Raw genomic sequence first — 16,074 nt, 5'->3', positions numbered from 1 at the left:
GTCTGCTCTTACAGCTCCTCCCGGTTCTTCCGGTTCGGTTCACGCTGCGTCCGTTGGGATGCCGGTGGATTTCGAATTCGGTCGTCCTCCTGGGCATTCGGGCTTTCAGCCTCTGTTGGGTCAGCAGCAGCCACCCACTCCGGTGGTGACTGCTAGCTCCTCCCTATTTAAAGTTTCCGGTTCGGTTCCCGCTGCTTCCGTTGTGTCGCCGGTGAATTTCGAATACGGTGGTTCTCCTGGGCATACAGGCTTTTTGCCTCTGTTGGGACAGCAGCAGCCACCCACTTCGGTGGTGGCCGCTAGCTCCTCTCGTCAGCTGCCTTCGGTTGTTGGTGACTCTCATCTTCCTCTTAGTCAGGGGTGCGAGTTTCATCGATGGCCAACAGGATGGGCGTTCGGCTTACGGCCTTCCCTCGCAGCGTCATTTGTCGGGTTCTTTTGGCTATGAGCCGTCCCCTTCAGGTGGCGTTTCGGACTTCGGGTCCGTGTACGAGGAGCAGCTGCCTTCGGCGGCTCTGGCCAGCTTCCGAATTTACGTCAGCAGTCGTTCGCGGCAGCCGCTTCCAGCTCCGGCCGGAAGTAGAGGTTCACTTGCTAGTGCACAGACTACTGTCACGTCTGGTTCGAGCCTTGTCCTATGACAGCGGTCGCCCGCGACAGCTGTTCTTCCGGTTCCGACCGGAAGTGTAGGTTCACTGGTTAGTGCACAGGCTACTGTCACGTCCGGTTCGAGCCTTGCCTTACGTCGGCAGTCGTACGCGACAGCGGCACTTCCGGTTCACGGAAGTAGTGCCTCGTTGGAAGGTGGACAAATAATGATCCCATCCTGCTTGAGCTGCGCTATACGTAAGCAGTCGTCCGCGACAGCTTCTATTCCGGCTCCGGCTGGAAATGTTAGTTCATCGGTGTGTGGGCAGCCCATGGCCTTTTCCGGTTTGAGCTTTGCCCTTTGCACGGCAGCCATTTCCGGCAGCTTCGCTTCCGGCCTTGGCAGGAGGGTAGGTCAAGCGGGTAGTGCACAGGTTACTGTCACTTCCGGTTCTGGCCTACGGCCTACCTTTGGGTTCCGAGCTTCAGCTCGTAGGTGGCTCAGCACCAGCTTTGGCATAGCGCTGCTGTTGCTGCCGCACTTCCGGCTCCTCCCGGATTTTCCGGTTCAGTTCCCGCTGCTTCCGTTTGGTCACCGGTGAATTTCGAACAAGGCTTGCCCTATGGGCATACAGGCTTCTTGCCTCTGTCGGGACAGCAGCATCCACACACTCCGGTGGTGGCCGCTAGCTCCTCTCTCCCACTTTCCTTGGTTTTTGATTCCTCTCATCCTCCCCTCAGTTAGGGAATGAGCACAATCGATTGCCAACAGGAAGGACTTCGGTTGGCAAAGAGGAAGCAGCTACTTCTGGTTCGAAGAATCGCCCTTTGTAGCTTTTCACCTTTTTGCCTTTTCGCCGAGCCCCCCTCTTCGACAGGGGGTGGCCTCCGGCGTCAGTTTCGTTGCTGGTTCCTCAGGGTTCAGCTTCGGAGCTGGCATCGGAATGCCTTGCCGCTCCTGCGCAGGCTTCCTCCTTCGTGCCCTTAGCGGACCAGAGGAAGTTGCCTTGGCCAAGGTCGTCTCGTAGCCGCCTGTTGGCCTTTCCCCGTCCGCGTGCACCGTTTCCGGTCACGCCGGAACTTCTTTCGCTTCTTACGAAGCCGTTGAGGAAGGATTCGGTTCTGCCGCTCTATGGGCAGAATCTCCTATTCTCTGAGGAAGGGGGCTGACAACTTTTGGAACTCAGTTCCATTTCCGAGACTCTCCTGCGGGCGCTTTCTCGCGCTTTGGCAGATTCCTTGGCGCCCTTTCCCCTTAGTAAAGGGCAGGACGCGGAGGAAGTGTCTCACTCCTCTCCACACTTACAAGGGTGGACGAGGCACAGATGAGTCTGTCCTCTCTGCACTATTTCCATGCGGTCTCGTGCGGAAGGGACTTGTTTCTTGCCCACTCCCGGTTTTCTGAGGAGTCGACAAGGAACATTCTCAGTTCGTCATCCTTGGTGGACGGTCTCTCTCCGGCAGCCTGGCCTCTCATGCCAGAAGCAGGGGATTGAGACCAACAGAGAACAGCGGTTCCCTTCTTTTGAGCTTCAATTTGAAAGCAGCAAAAGCAGGCCGCTCCTAAGCAGGCTATACCTAAGCGGACTCAGCCTAAGCGGCCTACGTCCTCAGCTCAGGTGAGATTGTTTCTTTCACAGCCGTCATAGGTACGCTGGGTTTTTGAAACAACAGCCGGCCTTAGGGCTTCGGGGTTTAGCCTCGGCGGGAGCAACAGCCATTTCATCCGTTGGAGTTTGTGGTTGTTGCTTTCCTTGTGCTTGTGGCTTCGGGCTTCGACATTCTTTCTCTTTCCCAGCGTATGGGTGCTGAGAGGTCGATTTCCGTTTAAAGGGGGGTTTCTGCCTTTGGGCTTCCCCGTTTTCTCTTGCCACGAGCTTCTGGACTCGGTCCAGGTTTGTCTTTCGCCGAGTCTGACTTTGTCTTTCTCTAGCGATCAGACGCGTTCTGGTGTTTCGTCCAAACTTAAGGTTCACTTGAGTTGGCCTCGGAAGTAACATTCAGATTTTCCTGAGGGTGCATTGTCTGGGCAATGCATGTTTGAGAAGTCATTCTTGGCTTGTCACTTTTTCTCAGGTTTTTTGGCTACTCCTCCCCTTTTGGGCAGAGGTCTAGCTAATGTTCCAGTTTTCTCGGTGCTGGCCTCTAGGCCAGCATCTTTTTCGGCGGCCGAAACTCTTGGTTTTTTACTGTGCCTGTGTACTTTGAGTACTTTGGTGTGATGGCCGGCCTACGGGCAGCAAGGCTCTCGGCCTTAGCCTGTGTTATAGTCTCCTGCCTGTCGTGTTGCGACTTTGGCAATTGGTTCTTGTGACTGCGGATTTCGTCTCTTCCTCTTCTCCATCATGCTTGCATGATGTGAGTTGGGACGATTTCTGCCGGGTTGGGCTTCCGGCCTGGTCACCCCTTCTTCACTTGCAACTATGACTATTACTGAGAACTCTGGTCTCGGGAGGCTGACGGCTGGTTCGCTTCACGGTTTTCCGTCTTTCTTACCAGCTTCGTCCTTTCTGTTTCGGGTTTTTTGATTCATTTTCAATTACCTACAAGCAGTCTGCTCTGCGATCACGCTGGCTTTTGTCATTTTGTTTCCGGTCTCCGGTCACATTAGGATTTGGCCACTGCGGGTCCGCATTTGCGGTGCTTAGGCACTACCTTAGGTCGCTTCGTCCCCTTTTTTACCCCTCTCTCTGCTTGCGCAGGGATGGGCATGGGACGACTGGTGACCGTCTCCCTTGAGTTTTGCTCATTGAGGTGGACCCTGGTACTTGATACTCAGGCGTCTCTCTCTTTCCGGTTTGGAGTTTGGTCACTCTTCCGGAGCTGACTGTTCTCTCAACGGCCTTTGGGCCTCACTCCATCCCAAAGTTTTCTTACTTTGGCATGTTTGCCTTATGGTCTCCGTGAGGGTCGGTCCTTTTCAGGGCTTAGCCGGCAACCTTACGCACGGATCTTTTCCAGGCCATTAGCATTTCCTTCCATTTAAGGGGGGGGGGGGCAGCTTGTCCTTCCCTCTACTTGGTCGGGTTTATCCAAGACTGGGGTCCTTTTCCGGACTGTTTTACGGTTCAGAAGATTGGAAGAAGTGCTGGGCACAGCTTACTGGCTCTCTGAGGTTGTCTTTCGCATTTCTTGCCTGAGAGACATCTCGGCTGTCAATCAGGGTGGTTCTCGGTCCGTTTCTGTCCTTTGGCAGTGGGCCAGTTCCTGGCAAGGGTTTAGAGTGAGTCAGTGGTTGCTTTCTCACGGGATCCTTTCCTGACTTTTGGCAGTGGGCCAGTTTCTTGGCAAGGGATTTTCTTGCCCTCCGCCTTGTCATAGCTTATGCTATCTTTCCCTCGGCTCGGCCCGAGCTCTTTTCCAGGGCCTGGGCCTCCTCCTTGGCCTTTTTGGCCTATGGGGTTTGGGATGATGTCCTGCGCACAGCTTCTGGCGCTAGGATTTTGTCTTATCAGGTTCTGCAGACATTGCTGCCCTCTGTCAGGATGGGTCTCGGCCCATTCCTTCCTTGGCGGCAGCTGGCTTTTGTCTCTCCAGAACTTTAGAGTGAGTTTGAACTTTTTGATCTTACCCACCACCTTGTTGGAGTTATCTGCTAATATGTGACTCGGAGTAAGAATATGTAATTTAATCGAAAATTTTTAATTAAATTTTCATTTGATTAATATACTTACCCGAGTCACATAGGTAATTCCCTCCCACCTTCCCCGCTTTTAGTTTCTTTGTATTCTAGAAGTCGAATGAGGGTGTCTCGTATTTGGTACGAGATCTGTGGCGTGATGCACGCTACGGGAGGCAACCCAGGGTAGCAAGCTTGCTACTTTTTTGCTTGGGTTGCTTCCCTTATACTATAGACGGGATAGCGTTTTTCAGTCTACCTAGCATCTCGACTGCGTCAATGCTAATATGTGACTCGGGTAAGTATATTAATCAAATGAAAATTTAATTAAAAATTTTCGAGTATCAACTCTTTCACAACCCATGCAAACCTGACAGAGTTATTTCCGAACATCATCAGCTGTTACCAATACACAAAACCTGTGTGCAGGGCTTGCCTGGTAGCAAGTGTGCGATCATCCGGGGCCTCTCAGAGTACCATGAAACTGGTGGCCACAAACCTGATTGCAAGCGGTCGTCTCTCGGAGGGGGTACAACTCCTGTGTCTTATCGACAAGGGACTCGACGCCTGTCGCTATCTGCAGACCTACGGCGCTTGGGACCAGGCAGTTTGGCTTGCTAAGGTATACCTTTGTCAGTGTGTGATTTGAATGAGGGAGGGGGTGGGTCAGTGACAAAGGCTCGAAACTGCTGTTTGTGATAGACAAGGGACTCAACGCATGTGGAACTAGGAGTGACTCAGGTGAGCAAGACAAGAAGCTGTCATGTCTGATAGACACGGACTTGATGCTTGCCTCAATCTGTCTGCAAACCTACAGTACTTGGGATCAAGTGATGTGGCTGGTTTGATTAAGCTGTACTCTAACTACATGCGCTGTTCTTGTACACTTTTGAAGCTTTCACTTTCAAGCTGTGTGCTCCCGTTTTCTTTGATGCAGGTTTGTCTAGTGTCATCTTAATCTGAAGTGACGTCAATATGCCATGTATATGTTTCAGTCCACTTTGGAGTTTGGGGAGTGCAGTGAGGTGATGAAGAGATGGGCTGACCACCAATGCACAGCTCAGGTCAACCAGAAGGTATATATCGTCAGTGGCCTTCGAAGACCTCGTATCTTCAAAATCATAGTTCTGAGATAATGAGTGTTTTAAAAATCAAATTCCTCTTCACCAGATCAAAACGTGTAGATACGAGGTTTTCACTTTTTTGTTTTGAACTTTTTTGTTTTGAATTTAAGGAACAATTACGAGGATTTTCAACAGACTCGCAGGGATTCAAACAGACAATACGAGGTTTTCCCGCTAATGTCTCAACACCCAACAGCAATACGAGGTTTTTAAAATCAGGGGAAAAAGACCTTTGCAAAATAGATAGAGTTACAAGCTTTTCACAGATGATAGGAAAAAAATAAAGGGACGGAACCATGCAAAAATCCGAAAATCAGGAAAATGTAAGTTACGAGGTCTTTGAAGGCCACTGACAATATGCTGCACTAGCTGTTGTTTTTCTTCTTCATCTTTTTCTTTTGTAACTTATCATATAAGTGCGAATTAGCTATATACAATACAATACAATACAATAATCTTTATTCATCTCTAAAAGAGAAATTACAAGCTTGACTATGTGTCTGTAAAATCAATCAATTAATCAATCAATCAACCATGCATGTAGTAACATTCACATCGCATAGTCACATCATATCGTTACACGCAAACATTGTACCCACACACTTACTAAAATAAGCCTACAAATAGAAGCAATGCATTGCCTGTTTAAAAATTATATCACGTTATCACCTTATCACACTTTAGCCACATTATCTTCTCACATTTGTATCCTATAAGTCAATTATAACTAACAACAGAGAAAAACAACTGATAAAAGGATGTAAAGATTATGCCGTTGTCAGAGCGACAGCACCAGCACCTAGCGCCCCACCTGAGAGTTGAAGATGTGAATTGCAGATGGAATGAATGAGTTTCTGTAGCGTGTGGTTCTTGTGTATGGCTGTCTAAATCTTAAGCTTCTGTCTATCCGTCTGCTATGCAGATTCCTTTAAAACAAGAAGAGCAAACGCTCGATCGAGTCACTTTCGCAGTTCTGAATATTATATGAGGCATCAGATGGACAGGAAGAAATTGCTATTCACAACACAATGAGTCACGTTCACATAAAATTTGAGCCCGGTCACTTTTATAGTTTCCGAGAAAAGCCCAACGTTAAGTTGTGTGTTGCCGAACAGAAAAGGCTAGTTATCTCCCTTGTTTTTCTGATAACGTTCGTAAAAGGCTACAGATGTAAATACTTTGATGTAAAGAATAATCCTACAAAGTTTCAATCACATCCGATGAACTTTGTCAAAGATATAAAATGTCTAATTTTTCCTTTGACGCTGACCTGTGACCTTGAAAAAGGTCAAAGGTCAACGAAACCATCGTTAAAGTGTAGAGGTCATTGGAGGTCACGACTAAACAAAATATGAGCCCGATCGCTTTGATAGTTTCCGAGAAAAGTCCAACGTTAAGGTGGTGTCTACGGACGGCCGGCCGGCCGGCCGGCCGGCCGGACGGCCGGCCGGACAGACTAACACTGACCGATTACATAGAGTCACTTTTTCTCAAGTGACTCAAAAAATATGCTTGTTAATTAGGGAAGCAGTAGATTTGATCTTATCAGTTTCAAGCTGGTTTGTATTTTGTGTAAAGAATTTTTGTCCCCCAAAATAACTGTCATTTAAAAAAAACCATTATGCTGTTGAAAAGTTGTATGCAAGAAAGTGAGTTTTGTATTTTGTGTAAAAAGGTGGTTTTTTTAAATAACTGTCAGAGGTCTATGCCTTGAAGGTGAGTCGTGTTGTGCACGTCAATAGCATATTTTGTGCATATTTTGGAACGAAAAAGGCATCATAATCATATCGATTGGACACAGTGCCAAACGCATGTTATGTGTGCGTATAATGTGCAGAGCAAGGCATCTATGTGGTTTTGCCGTCACTGGGCCAGTTCCACAAGGTTGTGGAGATGCTGTATAGCATGAGAAGTTTGCAAAATGTCTGTCGTGTGTATGTGCAGAGCAAGGCACTGCTGGTTCTGCTGTCACTGGGCCACTTCCACAAGGTAGTTGAGATGCTGTACAGCATGAGATGTTTCGATCGTGCTGCTTGCTTCATCGAGGCTTGCCTGGAGTTTGAAGCCCTTGAAAAGACTGAGGAGACTGGTGAGATAACTTCCTTCTTTTTCTTCGTTGTTATTTTTGTTGTTGTGTTTGCTTGTGGCGGTGGTGGTGGTGACCGGGGATACCGGTGGCTGTGGTGTTGCTGCTGCCTATTTTGTTGTTGTTGTTGTTGTGGGGCCTGATGCTGCTGATGATGATGATGATCTCCTTCTTCTTCTTACTGTTGTTGTTTAAAGGTACTTTCCTTCCATTTTCAACCAGATTTGAAGAAACAAATGTGAAAGTTTAGAAGTTTTAGAACCTTCTTTTGACAGTGATAGACCTGATTGTGAATTGTTTTTTTAGCATGGAGCTAACCATGTGAACTGAGAAAAGAAATAAAGTTGCATCAGTCTGGAATAGCAATATCAACTGAAGAGTTGATAACAAATAACCAACCAACCAATCCTTCCGTTATAAATCACCATTGATCCATCCAGGCTTTATGGGACAAGAGCATTCTTTCACTTGCACGCATACCAGAACATTTTTGGCAATTTCTGTGCCAGAGAAATAGAGTTGTTATATTTAGTCAAGTTTTGACTAAATATTTTAACATCGAGGGGGAATCGAAACGAGGGTCGTGGTGTATGTGCGTGTGTGCGTGCGTGTGTGTGTCTGTGTGTGTGTGTGTGTGTAGAGCGATTCAGACTAAACTACTGGACCGATCTTTATGAAATTTGACATGAGAGTTCCTGGGTATGAAATCCCCATACGTTTTTTTCATTTTTTTGATAAATGTCTTTGATGACGTCATATCCGGCTTTTCGTGAAAGTTGAGGCGGCACTGTCACGCCCTCATTTTTCAACCAAATTGGTTGAAATTTTGGTTAAGTAATCTTCGACGAAGCCCGGGGTTCGGTATTGCATTTCAGCTTGGTGGCTTAAAAATTAATTAATGACTTTGGTCATTAAAAATCTGAAAATTGTAAAAAAAAAAAAAAATTTATAAAACAATCCAAATTTACGTTTATCTTATTCTCCATCATTTGCTGATTCCAAAAACATATAAATATGTTATATTCGGATTAAAAACAAGCTCTGAAAATTAAATATATAAAAATTATTATCAAAATTAAATTGTCCAAATCAATTTAAAAACACTTTCATCTTATTCCTTGTCGGTTCCTGATTCCAAAAACATATAGATATGATATGTTTGGATTAAAAACACGCTCAGAAAGTTAAAACAAAGAGAGGTACAGAAAAGCGTGCTATCTTTCTTAGCGCAACTACTACCCCGCTCTTCTTGTCAATTTCACTGCCTTTGCCATGAGCGGTGGACTGACGATGCTACGAGTATACGCTCTTGCTGAAAAATGGCAGCTACTTGACTAAATATTGTATTTTCGCCTTACGCGACTTGTTTTTTTCTTGCCTTTGTCCACGCTAGTATAATGGCATGCCTGTATGCTTCGTTACCTTGTGACTCACAATTGACCTACACTTTGTTCCAGACCCACTGTTTGAGGCAGTGTTTCTGGAGTATGCCAGATTCCTCATCAATTTGGGCCACGGCAAAGCTGCCAGCCACTACTGCTCCCTGGCGGGGGACAAAGGGGCACAACTCTACAAGGAAGTCTGCATCCTCTTCAACTATAACTGAGTGGCTGCATGGCCTTGGCTTATAGCTGTCACTTGCCCTTATTCCTGAAGTATTCTCTCAGGGTTTCTGAAGTATTTCTGTTGTCAGTGCTTGTTTTTACATTAGTTTGTCATCGAGAAAGGTTTTATCCTGTTTGTTTTCTTTTCCCTATTCGTCTCCCAAATATGCTGCTGCCTTGAGCTACAGTCAAACTAAAGTCATTGAAGCTGATGTGATAGAGTCTAATTTTATGATTTCCCCTTAAAATGGGCAAACATGCAGTGATTAGGCAAAATTATTCTCATTGCATAAGGGGCAATCCTTGCTTTAGCGATCTACTGTTTGGTGCAAGGGTTTTATAATCGAAACAGAAGATTGTCTTTTGTGACAAAGTGCATCATACAGAACTCCTTCCTCCAAATTTCTTCAATACAAAGACAGGTGTTGTGGCTGGGTGGTAAGACGTGGGCCTCTTAATCGGAAGGTCAAGGGTTTGAATCCTGGCCGCGGCCACCTGGTGGGTTAAGTGTGGAGATTTTTCCGACCTCCCAGGTCAACTTATGTGCAGACCTGCTAGTGGCTTATCCCCCTTCGTGTGTACACGCAAGCACAAGACCAAGTGCGCACGGAAAAGATCCTGTAAGCCATGTCAGAGTTCGGTGGGTTATAGAAACACGAAAATACCCAGCATGCTTCCTCCGAAAGCAGCGTATGGCTGCCTTAATGGCGGGATAAAAACTGTCATACACGTAAAATTCCACTCGTGCAAAAACACGAGTGTACGTGGGAGTTTCAGCCCACGAACGCAGAAGAAGAAGAAGAAATTAAATACAAATGGACAATAAGTTGCAAATAGTCAAGCGACTGGGAAAGCTTATGTGTTGCAAATCAGATATGAGCTTGAGGCGCGTTGTCCATTATGTGGGCCGCACATTACGTGTGCAAGTGCTCTGATAACATCATGAGCATCATCTGAACATACTGTGTGAGATTCTTGAGGAACCCTATTTACCACCCTGTGACAATCTTTGGTCTCGGTTCATCTTTTGAGGATGTCAAACTGAATTTTATTGGTTTCATGACAGAACTGGTTTTCTGTTGTCTCTTCTATTTTGTGTGTTTTATAAACATAGCTTTTTTTCTCTTTGCTTTTCTTTGCCTAGAAGAAGAAGAAATACTAAGTTTTGATGATACTGGTTGGATGAGAGCGTTTGGATGTAACTTGGGAAAGATCAGATCTTACGCAGACTGCATTTGTGTACAGTTCACATGTTGATTTTATTTGGAGTTAAATGCATAAATGTTGGTTGTTATTTTTTTAATAAAAGGTCAATGTAAATACTGTTGTATTCATGTGATAGGAACACTTCTCTGTCTCCTATCTATCTGTTTGTCTGTCTGTTTGTTTGTCAGTCTGTCTCTTTCTCTCTCTCTCTCTCTGTCTCTCTGTCACTCTCTCTGTGTCTCCCTCTCTGTGTGTCTCTCTCTGTCACTCTCTCTGTGTGTCTCTCTCTGTGTCTCTCACTCTGTCTCTCTCTCTCTCTCTCTGTGTCTGTCTGGGTCTCTCTCTGTCTCTGTCTCTGTCTCTCTCGCTCTCTCTCTCTCTCTCTCTCTCTCTGTCTCTCTCTCTCTCTCTCTCTCTCTCTCTCTCTCTCTCTCTCTCTCTCTCTCTCTCTCTCTCTCTCTCGTTGTAATGATGATTGATCACAGACAGTTGGATATTATTTTACACAGTAAGGTCATTGTCTTTTGAGCTGAAGATTATGAATTGTGCGAAGGCTGCAAAGAATAGTTTGTTCGGTGCAGTTAGTAAATTCAACAGCAGAATTAGATAGCCTGTTTCGAATATTTACTTTGAAAGGAAACTTTCAAAGATTTGTGCGTGTTTAACTTATGGTAATGTTATGTTTGGAGGTTGATAACAAAAATGATGTAAATCAATGATTTTATTAACCCACAGATGTACAATCTGCAGGATGCTTCATATACTAATTACCTTCAGAGTAAGGAATGTTATTTTTGTTTGTGTTTTTCTGATAAATTAATTTGGTGACAAAATGTCATTGACATAGAGAGAAAAAAACTCTGTTTTTCCCTAGTTTGATATATGTTAACTGAAGTTTGCTAATAGCATGATGTTACGCATTTCTTGCTGCAGTTGTTGCAGTGGTTTAATACAAATTGAAATATATTCTCTGGTGCTTTTTATGGCAACAAAAAAAAGTGTTTCCTTTTATCCCAAGATTTCACAAAGAAAAATTATAACTTTGATGAAAATGTTATGTGGTAGAATGTGACATTGTGTATATCTTTCCTCTGATCTATTCCCTCTTTGTTATTGTTTGCAATGTTTATCAGCGAGAGCATACATGTTTTCACCACATGTTTGAGTCACTGTGCCTGTGTGAACATGTGTAATCCTGTTCATGGGAGGAACACATACTTTGTGCAAATCTGAATGTTCTGGAAATGCTGCTTTGGAGGGGGACCATTTGCAATCACACAAACATGCTACAAAAGTCGACGAAACAGAACGAGAAAGAAGATGTTACTGTACAGTACAAAGTGTTACGATGAAAAGAGCCTGGTGTAATCTATATTTATATGTTGTTTGCTTCCTCCGTGAGTTGTCTGAAAATTACTGTGCGATAGTTTGTGGTTGAACACTGTACATATTCTGTGAATAGGTGTACTGCATTCTACCCTGAAAAATAATCTGCTGATCATCTTCAACTTACCCCCCGCGGGTTAGGGGGAGTCCCATATTGGTTGGGACGAGAAAGAATTTACCCGATGCTAACCAGCATGTCGTAAGAGGCGACTAACAGGTTCTGTTTCTCCTTTTACCCTTGTTAAGTGTTTCTTGTATAGAATATAGTCAATGTTTGTAAAGATTTTAGTCAAGCAGTATGTAAGAAATGTTACGTCCTTTGTACTGGAAACTTGCATTCTCCCAGTAAGGTCATATATTGTACTACGTTGCAAGCCCCTGGAGCAATTTTTTGATTAGTGCTTTTGTGAACAAGAAACAATTAACAAGTGGCTCTATCCCATCTCCCCCATTTCCCCTATCCCATCTCCCCCCTTCCCCCATCGCGATATAACCTTGAATGGTTGAAAACGACGTTAAACACCAAATAAAGAAAGAAAGAACATCTTCAACTTTGATAATTGTTGTTAATTTCGGTGTTAACTATTAATTTCAGTGTTGAACATTCATTTCAGTGGCAATTTTCCACATGAGTGATAATTATTAATTTCAGTGGTAGTTGTTCATGTCATTGATCTCTTTTGTTGTCATCTTCTGTGTTCATCAATAGTTGAGGGTTGAGGTAACATACATTATTAACAGTTACAGATATGTAACAAATCCATTCATGTGTACCTGAAGGCTGTGCTTTACTTTTGATTTTGATGTTTATTTAAATTTCCTTTAAAGTTTACTGAAAAGTCCGCATTTTAATTTGATGAGACCTTCTGCATACATGTAAAGCTCATGTGCTCTTTCAAAACTATTTATGTTTGAAATGCATGTATTGGACATTTTTTTTATTTGTTTCAAAACTGTTGATTTTTTTTACTGGATCACCAGAAGCAGTTGGACATTTATTAACTATTATTACATGTATTCGCTGTTATAGATTGAGTCAGCTTGGGGAGAAAATGACCTATACAATGTATAATTTTAAGTCCTTGGTTTTCGGTCATTTACCTTTTTTCATCTGTTATAACGGTGTGACCCTTTTCGGGTCAACTCTCCGATAGTTTTGACATGTAGGAGCTCTTCTGACTGAACAGGTTTTTACAAAGCCAGGACATTTGAACCTATACCTATTTTCAGCGTACAACTGACCTACTTAATTGTCCTCTCTGTCTGGGAACAACACTGCCTGAATGGCACACGAAAACAAGTACATGTACAGTGGTAAAATTGTCCTATGTTGCAGATGGTATATTACTTGGAGACTTAAGAACTGATCCTTCTGCATGATTACTGTGGATTCCCCCTTTTAAGACCTCCAAAAATCTGAGAAAATTATGGTCTTAAAAAGGAGAGAATTTTAAAATGGAGGTCAATCTACTAAGGCTATGGGCGGGGATGTAGCTCAGTACAGTCGGTAGCGCGCTGGATTTGTATCCAGTTGGCCGCTGTCAGCGTGAGTTCGTCCCCACGTTCGGCGAGAGATTTATTTCTCAGAGTCAACTTTGTGTGCAGACTCTCCTCGGTGTCCGAACACCCCCCCCCGTGTGTACACGCAAAGCACAAGACCAAGTGCGCACGAAAAAGATCCTGTAATCCATGTCAGAGTTCGGTGGGTTATAGAAACACGAAAATACCCAGCATGCTTCCTCCGAAAGCGGCGTATGGCTGCCTAAATGGCGGGGTAAAAACGGTCATACACGTAAAAGCCGTGGGAGTTTCAGCCCATGAACGAACGAAAAACTAACAAACAAACAAACAAACAAACAAACTAACTAAGGCTATGAACAGATAATCTGGAACAGCAAGGTCTTCAAAAGGAGGAAGTGTTCAGTTGGGGGTCTTGCCGGGGGATCCATTGAACTGAATGTGTCGTATGGATTAAAGGCGCCGTCTCCAGTGGGCAAGATGTTCATGAAAAAAGGCTGTCAGGTGTATTGTTTTAGTGTAGGAGCCAGCAATTTCAAGTACGAATGTTTCACAGAGATAAAATGTGGGTTGTGATTGTGATATACTTTTTGGCCGAACCCAAAATCATTGATGAGTTGACTTTTTCGATTTAACAGTCATTTCATCTCTTAGAAGAGAAAATGTAAGTTTTACACCCTCACGACAAAGCCATTAGGGGCATGTTACACAGGAAAACCCGGCTTTGTATGAAAATAAACAATAAAAATGCGGGGGGGAGATGTAGACAGCTGGCTGCCGGCTGCTAGAGGAGACCTGAAATGGGCTAGGGACCGGGTTGGGTCGTCTTGGGTCAGTGCTGAAATGTTTACTTTATTGGCTGTTGGCCGAACGGACACCCGGGCTTCATATTTTTGCATGCATGTATTCGTGTTTCCAAGGCCTGAGGCTTTCGCTGTGACCCTGGGATCTTTATCGTGCGCATGCGTGCACACGGGGGTGTTCGGACATTGAGGAGAGTCTGCACAAAGTTGACTCTGGGACACACATCATCTCTTCCTGGTCATCTCATCTCTTAACTACAAGTGTATGAAAAAGTTAAAGAACTACTTGGCCACAGCTTCCGAAATACACTTTTTGACGTTGTATTTGTAGTCCTTTCTTTGATGGAAGCCTGTCAATGTCAAAGTGCACACAAATAAACATTCCTAAGTACAGTTACTGTCTGTTTATGTGTGTGTGTGTGGGAGGAAAGAGAGAGAGAGAGCGTGTGCGTGTGCGTGTGTGTGTGAGAGAGGGGTATACGCAGAGTGAGTAGAGGAGAAGAGACATTTTAATCTGCTAAAATGCACCTGGAAGTCGCAGCTTTGATCTTAATAACACTACATGTTCGTATCCGTCATTACGGACTCACAAACAGTGACACGCACGCCGCACGCACATACCATAGACACAGACAGTCACTTTTAATCGTAGCACGTCTTCATCAGCCTCCTCCCAGATTACCTAGAACGCGCATGACATCAACAAAAAATATTCTTATGAAAGCATCACGTACGTATTACCCAATCGTGCTCTAAACGCAGTGTTTTCTAAGCCCCAACCCCCCACAGTCACCCGCACACCCGCTCATTCGCCCCCCCCTCCCTTTCCTTTGAAAAACACATTACTCCCCCAAACCTACCAAAGAGGTCCTTTTGTCACGCCCCTCTTACTTTTCACAACAGCGCCTCTCCTTCTTACAAGAAAATGGTCTCGAACAAGCCTCTCCGTTTGGATTCTGTCGAAGCACGTGGGGCAGTTCTGTGTCATTGTGAATTTCTCGCGGGGAGAACTGTGTGTTCTATGTCTCACGACCTTCTGGAGAAGGAATAGAGGACCCAAGGTCCTTCCACCGATTGCCTAAACACTGCCCTTAAAGTGGTATTGTCACTGGAGAATGAAGGGCAAGCAGAACGGACGTGTGGGTGTAACGCGTTCAGCTTTCCCCCGGCATTCAGCTTTCTGATTCGGCCTCGTTGATCTTGTATATTAAACTCCACACTGAAAAGCCCCCCTCCCTTCCATTGGACTGATGATCGAGCTTAGGTACTTAAATAACATTGATGGGGTCAAATTCGTTCAACAATTTAAAAAAGAATTTAAGCTCAGAAATTTGCTTCATCCTAAAATTCCTTCCCTTCTCAATCAAGGGACGTAACCACTCGGTGCACGTTTTCGAAGAAACCGAATTTTGGGGTGAAATCTATGGAAAAAAAATATATATATAAAAAAAATTCACTTCCACTGAATTTCCTTCACTTGCAAAACACTGACATGCTTTTCTTTCTTAAATAAGAGTACTTCTTAAATCACCAGGAAACAAAATTTCAGTCTGAGTAAACTGATATCGATTCAGAAAGCTGAATGCCGGGAAAAAGCTGAACGCGTTTCACGTACCGGACTTTGAAGCTATACGAGTGTAGCAATTAAACGTCATTTCAAATACTTAAGATCTAAATAAGTGTACGCAGCATGAGCGGGGAAACCTTGTTTAAAAACTACAGAGGTCTATAGAGGTCAGAGTGAGCGCCTTTTATAACGGCGAAAAGCGGCAAGGTAGATAGATCATTCAGGAAATAACTCTGTGGCGTAGCATGGGTGTGGAAACCTTTAAACTAGAGAGGTCTATAAAGGCCAAAGTGAGTGCTTTTATACCGAAGAAAGGCAAGGTAGACGATTTCAGGAAATGGCTTTGTTGGAAATAACTCTGTTGGAAATAACTCAGTCGGCGGAAGAGTTGCGCCCTTCAGAAACAACGAGGCAAACGTAAAGCCGATATGGATCGTTGTTTCCTGCACATAATTATCACTGAGCGGCCACGTGTGTAGACCAAACCACACATGGCCACTGAAATGCGTGATAGTATGGTGATTCGACTTATTCCAAATTTCGGTACCATGCATTCACCCTTTTGGCCAAAAG

The 16,074-nt window shown here is 44.5% G+C and overlaps 1 protein-coding gene across 1 annotated transcript in view; it reads left to right on the top strand.

The window, feature by feature from the left end:
• The window catches only part of LOC138982549 (WD repeat-containing protein 11-like), a 39,539-nt gene extending 29,198 nt beyond the window's left edge, over positions 1 to 10,341 (top strand). Inside the window, exons 26-29 of the mRNA XM_070355863.1 lie at positions 4,637 to 4,829; positions 5,203 to 5,283; positions 7,276 to 7,420; positions 8,875 to 10,341. Coding sequence (XP_070211964.1) covers positions 4,637 to 4,829; positions 5,203 to 5,283; positions 7,276 to 7,420; positions 8,875 to 9,023 — 568 coding nt within the window. The 3' untranslated portion in view covers positions 9,024 to 10,341. The remainder of the gene's footprint in view (positions 1 to 4,636; positions 4,830 to 5,202; positions 5,284 to 7,275; positions 7,421 to 8,874) is intronic.
• Positions 10,342 to 16,074: the final 5,733 nt, after the last annotated feature.

The sequence above is a fragment of the Littorina saxatilis genome, linkage group LG12 (assembly GCF_037325665.1).
Source record: "Littorina saxatilis isolate snail1 linkage group LG12, US_GU_Lsax_2.0, whole genome shotgun sequence".
Classification (NCBI taxonomy): Eukaryota; Metazoa; Mollusca; class Gastropoda; order Littorinimorpha; family Littorinidae; genus Littorina; species Littorina saxatilis.
This window is presented reverse-complemented; position numbering and strand designations above follow the sequence as displayed.